Here is a 15544-nt window from a genome sequence, read left to right on the forward strand (position 1 = left end):
ACGCTTCTCATCCTAATTGAATCTTTTTTCCCTTTTCATTTTTAATTGTGTGTAAATGTGCGTCTGTAATTTATTGTTACTAATGCTTTGTCAATGCTGTAAAGCGTTTTACAGTGCCAATAAATCCTCCCGAGTATTAATAATCCATTCTGCAAATTACAGAAAATTCATATTATGAATCTGCATATTAGTAAAAACACCAATCAACCAATGATGTTGCCGATGTACATGACACAAGAGGCAAAATCCCTTTACATTATATATTCATAACATCATTCCTGTTTCTATGAACTTTTATTAAATGAAATCTCATTATCCTCCTTACAATACATTTATTAGAGTAAGACTTAATGAACACCCTCCAAACACTGAAATGAACAAAATAAACTGAGATTGGAGACTAAAACCCCAGTATAGTGATGGGTCCTAATGCAGTATAGTGAAGGGAACACTATACTGTCACGGTTTGTTGACGGGACGGAGACAAAAAAAGGTGTTGGATCCAAGTGCATTTAATGAAGAAATCGTGCAGTAACAGAAAAACCAAGATATCCAAAACAAAATATCAACAAACAAACAAAACAAGAAACTATGGCAGAATAACTAGACCAAGGCTCAGGAACTAAAGCAAGATACAAAACACATCTCAGGAGCAACATACCAAACAAGACAAACGACGGGTGAAGGGTGTATAAATAGTCATATGTGAAATACAAATAAAATGACCACTAGGTGTCACCGTAGAGTGGTGTTTCGAAACGTTTCGAAGCTTCGACACATTAGCTTCGACAGTTTCAGTGTTTCACGAAGCCTCGCTTTGCCCACCACTAACTAGAACAAGGCTCAGGAACTACAGCAAGATACAAAACACATCTCAGGAGCAACATACCAAACTACGGGTGAAGGGTGTATAAATAGTCCATGAATCAATCAAGAAAAACGGAGACAGCTGTGATGCAATCAGTATAAGTGGGTTCCAGGTGTGTGCATGAGGTATGTATGAACTTGTAGTCTTTAGCAACTGTAGTTCGCTCTTAGAGTTCCCTCTGGTGGTTACAGACAGTCATGACACTATCCTGTCTTTGCACACGAGTGTTTTGCATTTGTTAAAATGAGGTCCTGACTCTATTTTTATTAAAATCCAATGACACTTCTGGTAAAGAGTAGGTGTAGCCCTGGTGTCCTGACCAAATTACCTCTCATATGTGTGTGAGCAAAATCTACCAGCAGAGGGCTCTATCTCCTGCCACTGATACTGTATAAACATTGATGTTCATCAACTGAAAATCAGCCTTTTTTGTCTGCAAAAACATCAATAATTGTATGAAAGAAGATGGAATCTTGCTGTCTTCAAACTAATGTAAAGGATAAAAAAGACATGCTGTTTTTCTTTAGTCAGTGGTTGACTTTTTGTTGTTTTGCTGAAGTAGGAACTCGGATAGTTCTGCAACTCACACACACAGCCAGTAAAGCTAAAGTGCATCTGTTCACACAGTCAGTTACTGTTGATCTGCTGCTCTTCAACACGGTAAGACACACACACTGGTATTTGACTGGTGTATATTGGCTGTTTAGGGTGATGTACATTTACTGTTGATGAGTGTAGAAGTGATGATTAATGCTGGATTCTAGATAGATTTGATGCTGATGTGGCTCAGAATGGCTCCTGCTCTTCATCTGATCTTTCTGCTCATCATTCACAGTGAGTCAATCTTACAATCACATCACTGCTTTATTCCTCTGCATTTACACACACCACACACTCAGACATTATTCAGCAGGTTTGTCTCAGTAGATTGGATAACAAAACACTAAAAGCTGCTTTTGACAGCAAGTTAATGATAGTCAGAGACAACACAGTTTTTATTTCTGCTAGTTCTTTGACGTCGAGTTGGTGTGTTCTGGGCTCAAATAGTGGAAATTCCCTAAAACTGGTGTTTCCTATTGTGAATTTGTTCATTCAATGAGGATAATTCAGCACCATCCAGTGTTTGTCATTTAAGATAAAAGCTTCAGATATAATTTATATTCTTCATCATATAATGTAGAAAATGCTTTGTATATTATTATTAATGTACTGCTCTTTTTATTTCCCCATTGTTTTCCATTGTTGTTTTTTTCTCGGCTGGTTTATTTTCTCTCTCTGCTTATTTCTGTCCTCCATCAAGACTGAAGTCATTCACACTGAGATCATTATTCATATTCACAACATCAGCTTAAAATATCATCTGTAATGAGTCCCTGTGTACAACTAACAGCACGTGTTCCTAGTGTCTTATAGTCCTGTTTACTGATAAAACTACATTTTCATCATGATTATTTCTGTGTTTCAGGAGTTTCTGCTGCTGATTGGGGTGTGAATTACAGTCCTAAACAATACTGTGCACTACAGAACTCAACAATGACAATCAGCTGCACTTTTATATACCCGACTCCTGGATTTCAGATCATGAAAGTGTTTTGGAACAAAGACCAAGAAAAATATGATGGAGAAAACTTTACAGATCTGTCTAATTACTCTGAATACAGTCAGAGGCTTCAGTATCTGGGAGATAAACAGCAGAACTGCACCGTCAGACTGAGTCATGTGACAGAGAAAGATGAACATGATTATTATTTCAGATTCACTACTAATGTAACTTTTGGAAAAGTTATTGGTATTCCAGGAGTGCGTCTCTCTGTCACAGGTGACTCTCCTTGTGTTTCTCTCTTCTTGTGGTCATTATGTAGAATAATAATCAGTGTATGAGAGCAGCACTAGATATAATGTGTGTGTTGTGTTCAGATCTTCAGCTGGAGTCTCCTGAGAGAGTGACAGAGGGAGATTCAGTCCGTCTGACATGTAGAAGCAGCTGTAATCTGACTGACACACCAACATTCATCTGGTACAGAAACTCACACACATTGACTAATATTGGAGATGAACTCAACATCAGGTCAGTCAGTAGAAGAGAAGCAGGACGCTACAGCTGTGGTGTGCAGGGACAAACGTACATCTCTCCTGCTGTTTATCTCAATATCACATGTAAGTTTTCATCTTTTTATTTCAACCTTTTAATTTTTCACCTTTTTAAAGCATTCAGACATGCAATACATGTAAATGTAGTCAATGCACAAATTAAATATTAATCAAAATCATAAAATACTTAATTATGCAATCGTGCCACACTATGATATGAAAGCTGTTGTGTGATTTTAGTCTTAAGCAATGCTTTTTAGTTTAGTTTAGTTTAGTTTAATGCTCTCTCTCTCTCTCTCTCTCTCTCTCTCTCTCTGTCTGTCTGAATTTAAAATACAGATAACACTTTATTTTATTTACCATTTCTCAGTATCTTATTACCTTCCTTTATTAGGATATTGGCTGTTTATTAGTACTTATGTAGAATGATCATATTGTACATCTCTAGCAATACCTAAACCCAACTACAACCTTTCTAACTATTATTAAGGAGCTAATTAGAAATGTTGTGTGTGTTAAATCTATATTCAAATATCTAAGTTAATGGTTTGTTAATAGTGAGAATTGTACCTTAAAATAAAGTGAACCAAATTAATTTGACAACTTGCTTCCACTGCTTATATCTACTGTAGGTAAATATATACATGGACAAAATTAGTGTAACATATGTGGACATAATGGAGTCAGCCAAATATGAAAGCACATGATCAGGGGTTTCAGGTCAAAATAGAAAAAGAAATCCCGAACACAGGTTTGACTTGATTGTGTGTGTTCACTGTAAAGACAGCAGAAAAGATGGTTTGAATGTGATTTCTGTGTACGCCGTGTTTACTTCACCGTATCCTCCAATTTTTTTTTTCATTTAGTTCCTTTTTTTCTGTTTCCCGCATTAGTTCCTCATTATTGTGTTCATCTGTCTTTGTCATTGATCTGTGTGTGTTTAAGTTCTGGTAGCTCAAACCTGAACAGGATTAGATTGGGTCTATTCAAATAAAGGTAATACTGATATGTACCAAATGCTGATATTTGATTACAGTAGTAGTTGTTTACAAAATAGTAAAATAGTTTACTATATATAGATATACAGTTAAAGTCTGAATTATTAACCCCCCTGAATTATTAACACCCCTGTTAATTTTTTCCCCGATTTCTGTTTAACAGAGAGCAGATTGTTTTAACGCATTTCTAATCATAATAGTTTAATAACTCATCTCTAATAACTGATTTATTTTATCTTTGCCATGATGACAGTAAATAATATTAGACTAGATATTCTTCAAGACTCTTCTATACAGCTTAAAGTGACATTTAAAGGCTTAACTAGGGTAATTAGGGTAACTAGGCAGGTTAGGGTAATTAGGCAAGTTATTGTACAACAATGGTTTGTTCTGTAGACTCTAGAGAAAAACAATATCTTAAAGGGGCTAATAATATTGACCCTAAAATGTTGTTTAAAAATTAAAAACAGCTTTTATTCTAGCTGAAATAAAACAAAGACTTTTCCCAGAAGAAAAAAAACATTATCAGACACACTGTGAAAATAACCTTGCTCTGTAAAACGTCATTTGGGAAATGTTAAAAAAAAAAAAAAAAAATCAAAGGGATCTAATAATTCTGACTAAATATATATATATATATATATACATATATATATATATATATATATATATATATATATATATATATATATATTTATATATATATATATATATATATATATATATATATATATATATATATATATGATTTATATATATATATATAAATCTAAGCTCCAAACTAAATTGTCATGTGGTAGTCTTCCTCAAGAGATTCAAAGAACTTTTTAGATACAAACCCGCACTATTTTAACGTACCATTTTAGCTTCAGTGCAATTTTAGCATGGTGATAAACATGGCAAACGGTTTTTGTTGTTTTATTTTTAAAGACTTGTAATTTATGAGAGTCATGCACATGTTTGGGCAGCTGATATGCCTTAATTGAAACACTGCATAATTAAAAAAACCTAAACAAGCGACTATAGTAAAAAAAATCCACTCTAACTGTAAAACTATATAAATTGCTAAATACTCTCGACACATGAACGTGTAAAGCCTGCAGCCCACAACAAGTATGGAAAGTTATTGTGTCATACTAAACTACAAATTGTATGTATTTTTGCTCACATGGATAATTGAATATTAACTGGATGATGTCAGGTAATCTTATTAACACCCCTTTAAGCAATGTGCTACCTTTTTACATGTTTCTCCTGCAGATGCTCCAGATACTCCTGTGATCTCCAATAGATCTGCTGTAATAATGGAGGGAGATTCAGTGATCCTGAACTGCAGCAGCAACGCAAACCCTCCTGCAGAAATCAACTGGTATAAAGGAAAAACATCTCTGAATTCTGGAAGAATCTTCAACATCTCCAAGATCAGCTCTGATGACAGTGGAGAATACAAGTGTAGAGCCAGAAATGAGCATGGAGTGAAATACTCTGATCCTGTGACTTTAAATGTTCAGTGTGAGTTAGCAAAACTACCTGACATTAAACCACTAAAATATAATCTGTGATGTCAAAACTATTTTGACTGATAACAGTTTGTGTTTTTCTGTGTCAGACCCACCCAGGAACATCTCAGTGTCTATGAACAGATCTGCTGTGATTATGTCTGGAGATTCAGTGACTCTGAGCTGCAGCAGTGACTCAAACCCTCCTGCAGAAATCAACTGGTATAAAGGGAAAATGGTTGTTCGATCTGGAAGAATCTTCAACGTCTCCAAGATCAGCTCTGATGACAGTGGAGAATACAAGTGTAGATACAAGAATCTACATGGAGAGAAATACTCTGATCCTGTGACTTTAGATGTTCAGTGTGAGTAAATAATGGTTCAGCAACTGATATATTAAGGGGGACCTTTTTTGAAAAAGGTCAGACAGTTGTTTGTCAAAAGTGTAAAAATATAGCCAGCGTCTAAAATTACTAATGAATTATTTGTGTTTGTCATAATCAGACTTGATAAAGTCAGTCTGCAGAAACACTTTGATTGACATTCTCCCTTTGTACGTGTCATCAGAGGGGGAAAGCCCCGCCCACTAGTGCCCATCTCTCCCTCATTAGCATAAACAGCAGCCCTGAGTGAGAAGCAGCCGTCTGTCCTTTAGCCATTAGAGTGTTTGAGCTGCTGAAGATAATGTCAGCATAGACTAAGAGGATTATAGATTTAGAGTTTTAGATGAAGCACAGATGGTCAATGACAGGAGCGACATAGACTGACAGAAGCTTTCTTAGTGATGGGAAGATCAAATCATTTTACTCGGACCTTTAAGTCTCCTCCAGCAAGATGAAGGAACCTCTTCTTCAAGTCACGTCATTCACTTTGCCAAAATATCAATAAAATATTACGAGTTGCTTTCAAACACATCTACAACTAAACTTTAGGGACATCAGAAACGTATTTCACATCTTGTAAAAAGGGTCCTATTTAAATCCTCTTAAGTAAACTGTGATGCCATATTTGTTGTACGCATTCATGATATCAGTGTTTTCTGTTTCAGATCCTCCCAGGAACGTCTCAGTGTCCGTCTCTGATTCTGGTCAGCTTTGGTCTGATTCAGTGAGTCTGATGTGCATCAGTGACTCAAACCCTCCTGCTCTGAACTTCAGCTGGTTTAAGGAGAATCAAAGCTCAGCTGTTGGATCTGGACAGAGTTTCAGTGCAGTACAGAGTGGACGCTTCTACTGTGAGGCTCACAATCCACATGGAGCTCAGAGATCAGACGCCGTCACTGTCACTGGTGAAGCTTTTATCATCACACTCCTGTAACTTCATCAGTCTGGAGAGTTAATCATGATCTGCTTCATCTTTCAGTTCATGAACATGCTGAGAGAAACATCATCATCACAGCGACATCCTTTGGAGTATTATTCATCTTCATCATCATTGCCGTCATCCTGTTTGTAATGTGAGTTCAGTTTAAGAAATTCTATTTTATTTCTTAAAATAAAAACGAATATCTGATATAGTCAAATTTGCTTATTCATGCAACCTAGGCTCATTGGAGATATGTGCCCAGGGCTACATCTTTGGGAACTGTGAAATACATGCCCAGGGTTACATCTGCTTAAGGTTTTTGATGTCACAAATGCACTAGTGGGTGCAGTGTACATTTTTGACAATCTCAAACATGTTCCTGGGCTATGCTTCGCATAAAACATTTCCTTCTAGGAATGTAAACCCCGGTGTCCCGTCCAAATTCCCTCCATCGGCCTTTACCCATCATGGCCTCCAATCATCACCATCCACTGAATTGGCTCTATCACTGTCTCTCCACTCCACCAATAGCTGGTGTGTGGAGCGCACTGGCGCCGTTGTCCTGTGGCTGCTGTCGCATCATGCAAGTGGATGCTGCACACTGGTGGTGGTGTGGAGAGATCCCCCTCATGATTGTGAAGCGCTTTGGGTTTATGGCCATGCACAATAAATGTGTATATGTGTGTATAAATGTGTATATAAATACACATTTCATTGCATTCTCATAAATCAGAGGTCGATGTGTTTATTCTTCTCACTCTTATCTATGGTAGAGATTTAGGTCAGCTAGTCCTGCTTGTCTTGCATCTTCATTTCTATGGACACTTTTTACAAGACTGACACGTTTAAAGCCTGGTTTATATGAGCTAGTTCGCTTAAGTGTGTGCGATGAATGTGACGCCATATCGGTGTTTGCAGAGGTTCACTTTGGGTGTGCATGAAATGACTTCGACTGGTGGGGCGCACAAAATTCTTGAGCAAACATTTCGCAAAGTTGAATAATGAATCATTTTGAGGAGATTTTGTCTGAAACAGGCACGACTGTACACACATCTTCATGGTCCGTCCATGTGATCATAGTGATAACCAGATGACCAATAATTTTTAGCTAGAAATTGCAACAGCAGTGGGAAAAGAGGAAAGTTTTTTTTTTTTTTTTTTTTTTTTTGTAAAAGTTTGGAAAAACCTGAGGGATAAGTTTGTTAAAGCCAAAATATATTATTTAATAATGGAAATGTTTTTAATGTGGATATTCACTTCTAATTTAAAATAATTCAATAGTTACAAAACTGTATATAAGAAACAAATTATTTATTTGATAAATAAAAAATAAAAATAACATACTAATGCACTGTTTTTCTGGACTTGGTCATCATGGTTTATTCTTTCAATAAAAATATACATCTATATATATATATATATATATTTGTAGAGCAACTTATGTTCTGTTGTTATTAATATTTTAATAAACTTTAATAAGAGATATGAATAAAAGCAGGTGATGCATCAAAGTTTGATTTAAAACATTTTTATTGGTCATAAAAATCTTTATAAGGGCGACGCAGTAGCTAGTGATGTCGCCTCACAGCAAGAAGGTCACTGGTTCCAGCCCTGACTGGCTCAGTTGGCGTTTCTGTGTGGAGTTTGCATGTTCTCCCTGTGTTTGCGTGGGTTTCCTCCGGGTGCTCCGGTTTCCCCCACAGTCCAAACACATGCGGTACAGGTGAATTGGCTAGTCTAAATTGCACGTAGTGTATGAGTGTGTATGGATGTTTCCCAGAGATGGGTTGCAGATGGAAGGGCATCCGCTGCGTAAATACATTGTCCGCCAAGTTGGCGGTTCATTCCGCTGTGGCGACCCTGGATTAAATAAAGGGACTAAGCCGAATGCCAATGAATGAATGAAAATTTTTATAATCATAAAAATTCATAAAAATAATTAGTTTAAAAATCTTGTATGATATCAATGATATGATGTAGTTCTGGAAATTTCATAAAAACCTAATACGTTTCGTGTGGTGCGCGTGCAGTCAGCTGAGCTGCCAAAAGTAGAAATTAGGGTTAACGGCATAACATCATAATCTTAATTCCTTGAAAGTTGTAACATTTGTTTAAAAAAAATCGTGCAAACATTGATATACATTTATGTATGTGTTATATCACCTTTGCATCGAATTACAAAAAGTCTAATTAGTGCGTGTGCGAGGTGTTTGGTATGCAGCATCTATGGGGCTGAGAGTGAATTTGATGTTATTCTCTCCTTCTGGCTGCCGTTATCATTCGCACACTATTGTTTTCCTTCTTCTGAAAGTCTTGATGACACCATAGTGGACTTTTTCTGTTATTATTTCAGCAAATAGGATTGTAAAAGAATTATTTGTTGTTACCCATCACTGCGCTCTAAGTGTACCTAAGTGTCTAAATGTAAAGGGTCTATAGCGCTTCATACTGCTTAACATAGATGACATTCTAGTAAATTGAAACCGCTTCAGTAGAGTTTGACATTTAAATTCAGTTCAGTGTAATAATGTAAATGTCACTGCTGAAATGTCACTATACCGACAGTGGCGAGGAACAATCTTCACCATACTGTATATCAGCTTCCCTAAACCCAATGCATAGTTTATTGAAAAGCAAACAAAAACATCCGTAAAATAGCAAATTTCCATATTTTGTGCTCTTTTTTTTACTATTCTTAATTTATGCTTTTAAATTGCATTGTGGAACCCTCCTCCAACAACTTTTAGTGTTGAAAAGTTTAAAAAAGTGACTTTTATTGACATTTTTAATAGTTCATTGTGAAATATTGTCAGGTTGGTGGTGTTAACCTTTCCTGCTCTGTCCCTTTGTTGTGTTGGAGATAGCAGGGGAGATTCACTTATTACTCCAGGGCTGATGAATAATAGTTTTGGGGTGAACTCCCTTCTCTTTTCATTGCAGTCGGTGAATGAACGAGGACACATGTAACTATTAATTTATTAATATCCAATTATTTATTAATATCCGTGTGGTACAACTAAATCAGTCACTAAAGAGGGAACATCAGTGAAAAACTGTCTCACTGCAAAACCGCTCCTCTCTCTGTCTCTCTCCCCCTCCGCTTCTCACACACACACACACACACAAACTACAGCCCCGCCCCTTAAAGGTCTCGCACATTTTACAACAGTGGCTTAGTGGTGAGCAAGAAGGTTGTTGAGTCCCGGTGTCCAGACATTTTAATCACGCCATCAGATTATGCTGCCAACACTGTATTAGAATGGTGAGGTTGGGGTTAGGGATTATATATTAGGATTAGTTTCATAGCTTCATATCACACTACTCCACATTGAAACTTACACTGGTAGTAAAATCTGATGGGTGGCATATAGTGCATTTTGAATGGAAGGTACTGTACAGTAGGTTTCCCCAACACTCCAAAAACATGCGCTCAATGGCAATTGATTAACTAATTTGGCTGTAGTGTATGAGTGTGTGTGTGTGTGTGTGTGTGTGTGTGTGTGTGTGTGTGTGTGTGTGTATGTGTGATTGACAGTGTGTATGGGTGTTTCCCAGTACTTGGTTGCAGCTGGAAAGCTTCCACTGTGTAAAACATATGCTGAATAAGTTAGCAGTTCATAAATAAGATAAATAAGAGACTAAGCTGAAGAAAAATGAATGAATTCATTAATTTTATCGGGTTTGTAAATAACAATACAGAAGCCCGGTAATTAACTGCTAGTTCTTTTTTCTGTTATTTTACACACTTAATTGTCTATATATTATTTATTATACAATATATTTCTTCAAACCCCTGAAACTTTAGTAAGTTTAGTAACTGTAGAGTTGAATTTTCAACATAACAAGTCAACAGAGCAGAGATCAAAGTCTTGTCATTCATCAGGATTTTCATTTTTGTATTATTGTGATTCATTTGCTTTTAATGTGTGTCATTATAACAGAAAGAATCGAAGGAGTGTGAAATCTGAAGGTCTCACAGTGACGCAGGTAAATCAAACAACCTTAAAATCAGTCAAACTTGTTTTTCTTTGCATGATTAAAATCTCTGATATATTTAATATTTCATAACTCAACTTTATAAATCATTAGTATTATACATCCCATCATTCTGCTTATAATTCAGTGTGAATAATAAAATATTTCTGAAATGTTGATCAGACTGTTTCAGATGCTAATGAATGCTTTATTGTCTTGTGTTTCAGAATGATCTGTATTCTGATGTGCCACAGAAAGATCAAGCTCACGACAATCCAGTTTGTGACCCTGGACCAGTCGATGAAGCTCCGTATGAAACTGTGAATCCCAGAATAAGTGCTGAATGCAGAGATGCTGAGGAGATCCAGTACGCCACTGTCCAATATCACAAAAACACACCGAAGAAGAAAGAGGAAGAGGAGGAGCAGCGTCAGTGTGACAACACACCAGTTCAGCAGCCTGATCAAGACCACAGGTGAGGAGAAACTGCTGGACCACCAACAACTGCACTAAACACACACTGCACATAACCACTGCACTAAACACACACTGCACATAACCACTGCACTAAACACACACTGCACATAACCACTGCACTGAACACACACTGCACATAACCACTGCACTGAACACACACTGAACATAACCACTGCACTGAACACACACTGAACATAACCACTGCACTAAACACATGCTGTTATACTTGCGACATAATTCTGCATGCAAAATATCTTGTTTTGAGCATGCAAAATGACTTGTTGCTCACACATTAACTATTCTGCATGCAAAATGTCGTGTTTTGAACAGAGAAAATGACTTTGACAAAATGACTAACTCAGTTTTGAGGTTTTTGTAGGGCCGTTTGTGCAATATCTGTAATGCAAGAAATGTTGGTTGTCAAGCTTGCTTGCTCAACATAAAACCAGTGTTACAATATAGCAGGAAACCTTAGCCAAAACCGAAAACCGAAAAAGAGGTAAACATGCAAGGCTGAAAACCAAAATAAACTATGTAAATTATTAGTACAATGACATTTATGGCTATGATTCAATTCAATTCAGCTTTATTTGTATAGCGCTTTTACAATGTGGATTGTGTCAAAGCAGCTTCACATAAATGGTCATAGTAACTTTATCTAACTATGACTGTGTACTAACCTTACTAAAATAAAATCATAGCAATTTCATACATTAATATTAAAGTTTTAAAGAATAAATCAATTACAATTAATGAAATTATTTATTTAGCACATTGCAACAATGGGTTATCACTTCTGGGAATGTGGACTTACTACAGTAAAAAGTAGAAATTTCATTTTATCCAATAAATGCATCAATGATGTCCACTGATTTTATACAGTCACTATAAACTATTAGATATAAATGATTAAACAAATCGACAAAATCACAAAACCAGATTTAAAACAATTTACTATCAGTTTTTTAAGATGCACACGAGTTTGATCATGAATAAATATCATTAAAACTGTATTGTATGAATATTATTATAACTATAAAGGCGATCAAAAACAAAATGACGTCACAGGCGATTGTCTCCTCGTAGAGCATCAGAAGCAAACAGTTCATCATTCATATAATTAGCAAAAATAATGAGTTGTAGGTTAGGGAAACAGCAGTGAGGAAGTTGCCGCGGGGCTTGGTGCAGATGAAAAGTCAAAATAAAAAGTGCATTTACAGTCATCTCTTGCTATAGCACGGTTCACTTCTCGCAGCCTCGATGTTTCCTGGATTTTTCACTGTGTAATTTGCCAGGCTTTTTTTCTAGTCTTTGTGTTCTGGAGCCTAATTAGTGCATTGTGTTCTGCGTGCTAATTGGTTTTAGAACACTGTCAATCAATCTCCTCTGTCTCTCCTGTACAGAACAGAATGCGTTCAGCAAATTGATAAATCTTTGATCGCTAGCAGTGTGACTCTGAAGTGCTGGACTGTATGTTTACAAGTGTTCTCCACCATCGAAGGCACCTGCGGTAGAACTCAAAAAGGCAGATGCTAACTATCTCACAAAAAGTTAAACTTCTGGACATGCTAAAGGAACGTGGTTGCAGGGTGCCATTATGAAATAAATAAGGATCAAATGGTTTTGTACTTTGGTTTTATTCTATAAAACTGGACTTATTTTTCTATGAAGGGTTGAATTTTGAGTGTTTAAACAAGAGAGAAAGGTGTAAAAATGTTAATGTCTGTCTGAGAAAAGTGTATAAAGTGTGTAGCGAGGGGGTTTACAGCTTCAAAACATCTATAATAACTGTAAACAATTAAGTGGACTAGTTCTGGGATTTCTGTTTTTAGAACGTAACCCCCACGGATAAATGGACAGACAGACAGACATACAGACAGACAGACAGACAGACATACAGACAGACAGACAGACAGACAGACAGACAGACAGACAGACAGACAGACATACAGACAGACAGACAGACAGACAGACAGACAGACAGACAGACAGACAGACAGACAGACAGACAGACAGACAGACAGACAGACAGACAGACAGACAGACAGACAGACAGACAGACAGACAGACAGACAGACAGACAGACAGACAGACAGACAGACAGACAGACAGACAGACAGATAGATAGATAGATAGATAGATAGATAGATAGATAGATAGATCTGTGGATTGATCTGTGCAACAGCAGTCAGTGAGGTACGTGCTGCATCAGAATAGATGGAATAGACATTTTCAGCCAAAACATTTTGGTGTCCGAATATGCGGTGCATCCTTACAACTGACTGTATTTAAACTTTAATAATTGAGTACTTTGCATACTTTGCAACTGTTATTGCCTTATAAACACCCCCTAACATCACCACTATCAGCTAATCCAGCACTGATTATATAATCTCTAACACTGTTGTGTTGTTTCTGTTTATTTTAGGCAAGAGAATGTGGAAACTGTGGAGGAGTCTGTGATTTACAGTACGCTCAAATGAGTAAAAGACTGTCCATGGGAGATTATTGAATAATAGTTGTGTTTCAGCCACACATTCAGGCTTTTGATAGATTTCACTGTGTTCCAGATCAGTTTAATGGTGCTTTTTGAATTTGTGGTATTGTTATGCTTGTTTGAGTGTAATATGTTAAATGTCGTCTGTCGTTTGTTTGCTTTTCAGTGCTTTTGAGATGTAGCTTAAAAATCAAAGCAAATTTAAGTATGAGAGAGAAATAAAATCACATTGATTAACCTATGCTTTAATTAGCTTACGCTAATTAATCTTTATGCAGCTAAAAAGTCGTTTATTATTTATGATGTAAAACTAGGGGCTTTTTTTGTATTTGTGAGTCTTCATAAATTCCTCTTTATATTTTAACTACTTAAGGGTTCAAATATTTACCACCATGCAGATTTAAAGGCTTTATTTGCTGTTTTTTGCTGACCTCTAGCGGTTGATGAAGGAATTGCTCTTCATAATCAATTTTGTTTCTGATCATACAGTAAGCGAAAAGAAAAAAAAGACGTTTCTTCTGTCTCAAATTAAAATGTATTTCAGTTTGTGTGCCGTCTAAAACACATTCAAATGTAGATATTTTTGTATCCTTTTTTTGTTTTTATTATATTTTTTGCTGTTGTTTGCATGTTCTGTTAAATTCTGCAAAAAAATTACTTTAAATATTAATATTAAAAAATACCTATTTTTTTATCCCAGAGTCGTCAGTAAATGCCTCGTTTTTTTAGTGAATCACATGACATAAACAAAGCCGTCCAGCAGGAGGCGCCAAACAGACTGTGAAAAACAGCAATTAGCCTTAATGTTGACAAATTAGCAATAGTTAACAATAAAACTTTACATTGCTTGCTATACACAAATAGACTAAAGAATTAGACTTGTTTATGCTGTCATAAACTTTATTTTTTCATAAGCACTGCATTTTAAATAAACAAAAACTGATAAAGACTAAAATGTTGGGTTACACTTTTTTAAGGTGACATAGATACTGTGTATCTGTTAATTTAACTACTGAGTCATATTAATTAAATTCATGTACTTGCTATATGATTGGGGTTACAATGTAGGTTAGGTTTAGAGCAGTGTTTCTCAACCACGTTCCTGGAGGAGCACCAGCTGTGCACATTTTCCTGGTCTCCTTAACCAAACACACCTGATTTATATTATCCAACACAATCTCACAGCAATTCGTAACTTTTTGATTTAGTGGCTAATTCGTATGAATCTGTACCGTCATCACAAAATGACGGTTGGGTTTAGGGGTGGGGTTGGGTGCAAATCGTACATTTTAGCCAATAAACTTACAAAACGTAAAATACTAACGTTTCCTCGAGAGATCAGGCTGGATCATCAGCTCATTAGCAGAGGCTGAAAGACCTGTAATGGGTGTGACAGACAAAAGAGTCATCCAAAACATGCAATGCTGGTGGTCCATGGTGGAGAAACTTACTGCTGTAGACTTACATGTTAATATGCATAATTGATTTTAATTACTATAGTAAGTGCATGGGACATGTGTAATCAAGAATTAAATCCAGATTCAGACATTCATTTTCAGATCTACGCAATCTATAACATTTGTAGGGTTGTGTATGTAATTAAAAGGTTATGCTGCAATTAAAATAATTTTTAATAAATCTATATATTTTTTTGAATGGTCATAATTGATTTTAATGTTCAAATATCAATATTAACAAACCAATAACTATCAGCTTCAAACTAAATAGACATAATTTGCTGATTTTAAAGAGTTAGTAAATAGTAGTTACACATTGTATTGGAATGTAGAATAAGATCATGCAGAAAATGTATTTTATAAGTATTAATAAACAG

General features: G+C 36.0%; 1 protein-coding gene across 2 annotated transcripts; it reads left to right on the plus strand.

Annotated features, from left to right (window-relative positions):
• The first annotated feature begins 1222 nt into the window (after positions 1–1222).
• On the plus strand, positions 1223–15370 carry LOC147847075 (B-cell receptor CD22-like). Of its 2 annotated transcripts, none has more exons than XM_087237989.1 (11): positions 1223–1528; positions 1633–1702; positions 2334–2687; positions 2786–3025; positions 5218–5469; positions 5567–5821; positions 6505–6744; positions 6819–6912; positions 10703–10748; positions 10964–11211; positions 13642–15370. In XM_087237989.1, exons 1-11 carry the CDS (start codon positions 1334–1336, stop codon positions 13694–13696), a joined length of 2049 nt encoding a protein of 682 aa, XP_087094115.1. In that variant the 5' UTR covers positions 1223–1333; the 3' UTR covers positions 13697–15370. The 2 variants fall into 2 exon arrangements, with proteins under 2 accessions (XP_087094115.1, XP_087094116.1); XM_087237990.1 differs by having other exon boundaries at positions 1225–1528; positions 1637–1702.
• Positions 15371–15544: the final 174 nt, after the last annotated feature.

Source organism: Danio rerio, chromosome 1 (assembly GCF_052040795.2).
Source record: "Danio rerio strain M-AB ecotype USA chromosome 1, GRCz13ab, whole genome shotgun sequence".
Taxonomy (NCBI): domain Eukaryota; kingdom Metazoa; phylum Chordata; class Actinopteri; order Cypriniformes; family Danionidae; genus Danio; species Danio rerio.